Here is an 8,595-nt window from a genome sequence, read left to right as displayed (position 1 = left end):
GTATTTATTTTTCTTGTCTCTCTACTTACTTCTCTCTATCTCTAATTAACTTGATCCAGTGCTTCCGCATTCCGCTCATTCTTTCTGATACCCAACAAAAGTGATTCTCGATTCAAAACAAACAAAACCTCTTTTCTCATACTGCCAATTTGGCATTTTTTTTTGCGTGACATATTAGAGCTTAGTAAAAGTTTTATCTCGATAATTTATATAAATGTTTAATGGAAATTTTTATCACATGAAATTATAATTTTAATTAGAGAATTGTATTTATAAAAATTGTAGGCAAGTTTTCTCTTTAATTTTTCCCGTATATTGATAGTGAGATAGTTTTTCTTTCTTCAAGAGGCAAATTAAATTGTAGTTAGTGACGACGACCATGAGAACAAACAAATACGAAGGTGAGGGCGAAGTCAAAGTAAACAAAAGCGACATCTCAATACAGAACAAGTTGCACCCACAGGCACACAAAAATATTATAGTGACAAGCAGGTGTTTGATAAATAAATTTAAGCATAAATAGTTATATTGTAATTTTGATTTATTTTATTTTATTTTATTTATACTTACTGTGCATGTATATTAAACTATAAATTTATTTTGTTAGCTCATATAAAAGCTTTAAGTTATTTTAACTATCTTTTAATTTAATTTAAATTATAGTTTTGATCCTTCTAAATTCATCAATTTATAATTTTGGTCTCTCAATTTTAAAATAAAATATTTAATTTCTCTAATTTTAAAAATATAAAATTTTAGTTTTTTCATCTAATTGATATGTATTAATTGTTAAATTTTAATATTTATTTATATTTAAGTTATAATAACATAACATTTGGAAATTAAACAAACTAAAAAATCATGTAAATAAAATTTATTAATAAAATAAATATTCAATCACACATTAAAATAAATATAAATGAAGATGTTATATACATATATATATATATATATATATATATTAATTTTTATCTCTATATATATATCATATCACTAAAATAATGATAGATCATCAAATGATATTAAACTTAACAAACATCAAATTGTAAGTATAATTAAAATTTTATATTTTAAAAATAAAAGAATTAAATGTCCATATTTTAAAATAAAGGAATCAAAAATGAAATTAGACTTTAATTTATAAGTTTACAATTTTTTTTTAAATTTAAAATGCTTATTTTATATTCTTATTTTAATCATTTTTACATATTCTTCGCTTCTCTCTTAGCCGGTTAGTCTCTTCCTTTTCTCTAGTTGGATGTTAATTTTAATAAATAATTATCGCTTATTATTATACTATTGGGTACGTACTATAATTATTACACTATTTATTTTAATTTAATAAAAAAAATTGATCATAAAAAATATTAAAATTTTAAAATCAATAGAAAAACTAGAAAACTATAATTTACTAAAAACCTAATTCTGTTATAAAAAAAAAAAGATTTCTTTAAAATTATATAAAAATATTTCATTTTATATTTATCAACTAATTTTACCAACTAATTTTAATTTAATAAATTAGTCTATAAAATTTCCACCAATATGATATTTCATAAACTTCTTAAGTTATCAATTAGTTTTTTTAATAAATCAAAATTAGATTAAAAGAAGTTACAAAGACAAAAGAAGAAAAGTGGTTGTATTGTATGATATTTTCATTTTTCGGAAAAGGGCAAATAAGAACTGCAAATATAGGGGTGATACCCCTACCCAATGCTCCAACTTTTCCCGCACGTTCAGTCCAAACCCCATACTTCACGTGTGTGTGTGTGTGAGTAGCTCCTATTTCCTTGCTTCTTAATTCACGCCTCCATTATTATATATAATACCCTCTTAATCTCTTATTAATTATTATTAAGCATTAGGTTTACTACTAGAACCGCAAATAATTAAAGACAGTATATGTCTCTGTTAGTTGGCTTTTCTTTTCCTTCAACATTAAGAATTTGGCTAGCTCAACTAAATTAATAAATAATTTGCCATCTCAAAAGAAATATTTTGTGTACAAAAATTGATTTGACTTTTCCAAGTGATTTATCTATATAGTTTTTTCTATAGATTTTATCCAATATATATAAATAAAAGCTTTTTAATTGAAGAATTTGTCTATATACATATACAATGGATTTTTTCTGCCATAAATTGGCAGAATTATTCTTTTAAAAACTTTTTATTAATTAAAATTAATATGTTTGATCAAATTAAATTTATTGTGTATATATATGATTAATAGGATGAAAATGATAGATTAGCAAAAATAACAAGTGGGAGTAGTTGCACTCTGAAATGTTGCAAAGTTGAAGCATAGTTTGATATATAGTCATAAAAAACCGACAGAGAGATGGTTTTCATTGTACTTAAAATATAAGTTTAGTTAATGAAATTGTGGGCATATTTTCTATCTTGCATCGCTCTACGTAGGAAATAGGGCGGCCACGTTTTAACCTAAAAGTCAGGGTTTCTCGTTGGACCATGTTATGAGTGTCACACATCGATAGGGAGGCCAATTACCCAAAACCATCTTAAGAATTTGGAAAAGGGAACGACCTCATCGAGAAAGCTTTGAGGGTAGTCCCCATTTTCAACTTTGTAGATTGCGTTTTTTTCTTTCTTTTGAATACACCATTGTCCACTTGCTTTATTAATGCAACCATGCATTCTCTAGAAGAAAATTAAGTAAATGACCATATATCAACGAACTTACCCACCCTACCTCTTTTCATCCTATTCCTACCTTTTAACTTAATTACATATATACCATGCACATTTTTACAAGCCATACATGACTTTTTATATAAAACATAGCTAGCTATAGTTCTTGTTTCAATTCATAATTACAGTTTATGAGAATGACATGTTCTTAATTAACTTTGACATTGATATATACATATAAATGCACTATGACACTTCCTCTCGATCGAGGATTGGCATACTTTCAGTCAAGAGTATGTTGTTCACTTGTACGTGATGACTATTTATTCAACGAATATAATTAAACATGAAGTTTCCCTTGGTTTTTAATTGTATTATTTGGTTATCTCAAACTATCTCTTTACTAATCGGTAGTTATTGAAAGACTAAATTACCAACACACCTAACATTAAAGATAACAACTCTCATTGATGTATTTTCTTTCATAATCAAACCCAATATGCTCCTCTCATGAGGGACCTAATTCTTTTGCAAATGACATATATTAATTTTTTTTTTAGTCTTTTCACATACAATATATATATATATATATATATATATATATATAAGGAGAGATCCGTTTATTCCAAGAGTAAGTCTATCTAGACTTACCCTGTTAAATAACTCATGTTCTACATCAAATTTTAACGATTCAATCGTTAAATTTAAAGTTCATAATGCATAGATTGAGTTTGCAAATTTTTAAAAAAATTGAAAATCATTTGATTTTTCATTTTATTAATTCAAATTGACGAATAACCATAAAATTATTTTATGTATTGATTTAAATTAATGAAACGAAATATCAAATCATTTTTAATTTTTTTTTAAATTTACAAATTTGATCTATGCATTAAGAACTTTAAATTTAACGGTTGGATCGTTGAAATTTGATGTAAAATATGAGTTATTGAACGGAGTAAATTTAGGTAGACTTACTTCTAGAATAAACTGATCACTATATATATATAATGTGAAGTTTAATAAATAAAAAATGTAACAGTATTACTAGTATGCCTGATAAAATTGTAACTTAAATGTGTTTTTTCCCCTTTAATTATATAATTTTCTCATTTTGGTCTCACTTTTTTTTTAATTTTAATTTAATTATAGTATTTTCTCTCTCTCTCTTCAAATAGTTCATCTGTTAGTCTTTCGTTTGTTTTTTCTATGTGTCTCTTAAGAATAAAAGGAATCAATTGAAAAATTGGTGATGGTTTTTAGAGAGACTAAATAGACAACTTGGAAATGACACTTCACAAATAAAAAATACAGATGACTAATATAATTATATAAGAGAAAATAATTACGAGTTTTCAATTATAATTAACTTTAAAAATAAGAGAGTAATTAAGTTCGATCTTTATTGACGTAAAATTTTTTTTTGATTGCATGACAATACAGGTTGAATTCCATAACATTTAAATAAAAGGAAATCACAAAGTTAGAAGATCAAGAAAAACAGCCAAATGGCTTCTTCATTAAATTCGGTGTCAATGAAATGAAATGCCATCGAACACATTTTCTCTCTTGGAAAGTGGTTATGGACATAAATATATAGGACCAACAAAGACATACTCGTTGAGGAGAGGCACTACGGATTAAAATGAAGTAAAGTGCATAAGATGTGGTATGTTGCTGAAAGCTCAAATTAAACATCTTTTCATTGAGAGGGGTTGGAATTAACTATTAAGTCTGTGATGGCAAGAAATCAATGCATCTTTTTCTGCCAAGTCAAATTCAATTCGATGGAGGAATGAGTGTAACTTTTGGAGTTGGCTATCGAAAAGAATGAACATATTCAGATACTCCTTTTGCTAGAGTTTAAAATTTAAATCCACGAGCTTACTTATATGTCGCAAAATGATAGTAAGGCATCAACTGTTGAGAGGCTTAGGCAGAATCCAGTAAAAGATAGATGTAATACAAAGGCTAGTGGGTCACTCTAATTTCTATGTTCGAAGATGGGCTTATAGTCGGGCTTAAAAACAAAGGAAAGTGGAACAATTTCTATATTCAATATTTTTTAGATTGATTAAATTGGGCTTATCGTATTTAGGGGAAGGCTACCATATAGATCATAATGACCCAATTTAACATATAATAAAAAGGACGCCCTTATGACATTTTTTAATGTTCTGATGCCCTCATGACATTTTTAACGTTTTCTAAAACATGATGATATCTTTGTATTTGAGTACCACTTGCACTCATCATATTCAATAAATTCTCAAGAACTTTTGCTTTTAAAAAAAACTGAACAAAATGTGTTTTCAAAAAGGAATAAAATCACATTTAAACTAAAATTGTTGCCAATACATTCTAGCATCCAATCAGTTTTAATCTATTAGGCAGATAATTAATTTCGAACCCAGCCAGAAACAAGGATGGTTTTTTTTATTTTTATTTTTTTTATTACTTTAAATGCATTGATTTAACAGACTCGATAAATGTGTTACATTTCTTTTCATTGTAGATTTTTTGCCTCAAGTAGCCTTTAAATAGAGTTCTTCCAAGCATGAGGTAAGTCATCTATACCGTTATAAAGTTAGTCAAACTTGTTCAGAAGTTTTTTGGGTTGTCACTTTCAATTTAGAAACAGTTTGACTAATTATATTTATGGAATCCATTTTCTAATGATTATGAATCCATTATTTTATTTTTCTTGTACATAATTCCAGGATGGTAGCCTAAGGAGTTTCAGGATTCTCTCTAGATAAATCTTTGACAATAATCGACATCTATTAGGATTTGTGCTTCTTGTAGTTCTGAACTTTGTTATGCTCTCGCCTCTCATGGACCTGCAATGTATTCCAATAAATTTTTATATTCATTGCTTTTGCATTATTTGCCTCAATACAAGTCATATGTATTTGATAATATCCTTTTAGAGTAATTATAAACTTTGGTTTGACTTTTGAGCATTCTTCTCCACTGCAACATCTCCTCTGCTTCTAATCTAAAACATTGATATTTCTTTTGCAACATTTGTTTAGATTATAGCTACCAATGGAACTTTTGATTACAAGTAGTTTCTGAGGTTATTACACTTTAATATTCTTCTACTTAAATTCTAGCCTCTAATATTTCTTTGCTTCTTATTAATTATATGCAGTTTCTGATCTTTTGAAAGCATGTATTGAAATTTATATGCTCATTGAAGTTGTCATTCACATGTTATGCTTCTAGACACTTGCGTATAGTTATTCCTGCTACGTGATAAGAAATCTTGAAATCTTGTATTTAATGTAAAAGCTTTAGGGTTATTTAGCAGCCACAGGTCATAAATTAAAATGGACTCAGCAATTAGAACACATGCGTGGAACGAATCAAAGTTGATGTTCGTGGCTGCATCGAATCAAGTCAACCCTTCATTTGGTGGGAAGGGCACTAAATACGTTGGCCCTGCGCTTAATGCGTTCCCATGTTCAACTCACTGTTGTCTACAATATCACTCCATCTTTTTTCAACTTATCTATATGCATAAAACTGTACGTTGATATTCATTTGTTTGTAACAATTTTGTACATATTGTATATAAAAGCATTAAATCAACTTGCGTATATATTATGGTTAAGTATCTGGCACATAATAACCCATTTGAGGCCAAGTATATAGATGCATGCTATCTTCTTTACTCTGCAACACGAAATAATTTATGCTGCCTAAGTTTAAAGTGTATATTCCTTATACATATATATATATATATATATATATATATATATATATATATATATATATATATATATATATATATATATATATATATATATATATATATATATATATATATATATATTAAACGGAGTTCGAAAATTAAGTTAGTGCAAAAAACAGAGAACGAACCAGAGCTATTTGTTTAAACAAAGTAACATGTTCTCTCGTCTCTAGTTTTTGTCTTATTTACCTCCTTTTATATAAACTAGAAAATTATTGACCATTTTATTCAATTTATGTCATTCGTGGCCAAAAGCCTGCAGGCGGATAATCATATCCAAATTCACGAGGCCTGTCCTGTAGCTTATGTCAACACCCCACTTCCACCTTAACAAATGCTCCATTAACAGTCCAGAATTATTCAACAAGTTATTGTATATACCAATAAGATATGTTGTCAAGGTTGGATTTCTAACTGTGTATATAAAAAAATATCTTGAGAAAGATTAAATTTATTTTTATAATTAGTCTCTAATTATAAATTAGAAAATACCCTCAATAAAAAAAAATGTATTATAGTATTGGTGAATTAGTTGTGTGTACTTTGTCCCATACTGAGTTATATATAGTAAAAATATAAGAATAATTAAATGATACAAGATAAAAATTTAAAAGTAAAATAGGTATATAATATGCGAAATATGGATTTAGATTCCCATGAAGGAAGTGACATTGGATTGGATCCCACTTATTCGGGAAATTCGTCCTTATGGTATGCTATAAAAGGACTTGTCCCTTGGTCCTATAATGTATACTCCAACATTAAAGAACAAAACAAAATGAGATCCTTTTCCTTCCTCTTCACCTTATTCATTTCCTCCATTGCTCTTGTATCCTCTGCAGCTTTTGGAGGTCAAGCATGGACACCCGTCTCTTCTCTCATCACAAAAACTCTTTTCGACACCTTTTTCCTACACAAAGATGACACTGCATGCCCTGCCAAAGATTTCTACACGTACGACTCCTTCATTCGTGCATCCAAATTGTTCCCGGCATTTGGCAGCACCGGTTGTTTAGCCACACGCAAGCGTGAGATTGCTGCATTTCTGGCTCAAATTTCCCACGAAACCACGGGTGGCTGGGCCACTGCACCTGACGGCCCATTTGCTTGGGGCTTGTGCTTCAAGGAAGAAATTAATCCTCAGAGTAATTACTGTGATTCCACTAACACCCAATGGCCTTGCTTCCCTGGCAAAACTTACAAGGGACGAGGACCCATTCAACTTTCTTGGTATATATATTTTTACATGCACTTTGCTTATTTTCTTCCTTATTAATTCCATACATTCTTTCTTAACCAGGATCAATTATTTTAATTTGCAGGAACTATAACTATGGTCCAGCAGGGAAGGCGTTGGGATTCGATGGGCTCAAGAACCCTGAGATTGTGGCCAACAATTCTGTGATTGCTTTCAAAACTGCTTTGTGGTTTTGGATGACAGAGCAAAAGCCAAAACCTTCTTGCCACGAAGTGATGGTTGGAACATATGAGCCAACAGAAGCTGACATAGCAGCGAACCGAACACTTGGTTATGGCTTAGTGACTAACATAATCAATGGTGGACTTGAATGTGGTATTCCTGATGATGCACGAGTGAATGATCGGATTGGGTTTTTTCAAAGATATACAAAGTTATTGAACGTGGACACTGGACCTGACTTGGATTGTGCAAATCAGAAACCCTTCTAACTCTTCCGTCATGTCTATTTATTTTACTCTTCCCAGACTCTAATAATGTATTGAATCAAAGCATATATATACCTGCTTCATGGAATTCTCCTTATGTACGCTACCACAAGTTGACAAATATAAACTTTTATATTCTTCTTTATCGTGTAGTGCCACCCTTAGGAAAATGTTTATTGAAAAATATATTTATACAAGAGAGAGAGCGAGACTCGAGAGAACAAATACAAACACAAGTACGTGATAAGTGATGGAGAAAGCTAAATATAAAATATATGTTACAGAAATGTCTGATTGTGTAACTAGTTCTCCAAAGCTTAGACGAGCAAGTAGTACCAGATTAATATAAACAAAGAAAAAGGGATAAAATAAGAAATGGAAGTGATCATGTCATTCTTCATTATATATTTCTCCATCTTGTATGTGTGAAATTGACTCTTCTAATCATCTGAATTTATCCTACCACCACTTCTATCTTTTTTTAGTTAGATTCTTAC

The 8,595-nt window shown here is 29.2% G+C and overlaps 1 protein-coding gene across 1 annotated transcript; it reads left to right on the top strand.

Annotated features, from left to right (window-relative positions):
* The first annotated feature begins 7,037 nt into the window (after window positions 1-7,037).
* Window positions 7,038-8,243, top strand: LOC109797922 (chitinase 10). The gene is made up of 2 exons (XM_020358089.3): window positions 7,038-7,642; window positions 7,735-8,243. Exons 1-2 carry the CDS (start codon window positions 7,044-7,046, stop codon window positions 8,099-8,101), a joined length of 966 nt encoding a protein of 321 aa, XP_020213678.2. The 5' UTR covers window positions 7,038-7,043; the 3' UTR covers window positions 8,102-8,243.
* The last annotated feature ends 352 nt before the right edge of the window (window positions 8,244-8,595 follow it).

The sequence above is a fragment of the Cajanus cajan genome, chromosome 6, assembly GCF_000230855.2.
Source record: "Cajanus cajan strain Asha chromosome 6, NIPB_CcT2T_4, whole genome shotgun sequence".
In the NCBI taxonomy this organism is placed as follows: Eukaryota; Viridiplantae; Streptophyta; class Magnoliopsida; order Fabales; family Fabaceae; genus Cajanus; species Cajanus cajan.
The sequence above is the reverse complement of the archived record's forward strand: the minus strand, read 5'-3'. Positions and strand labels throughout refer to the sequence as shown.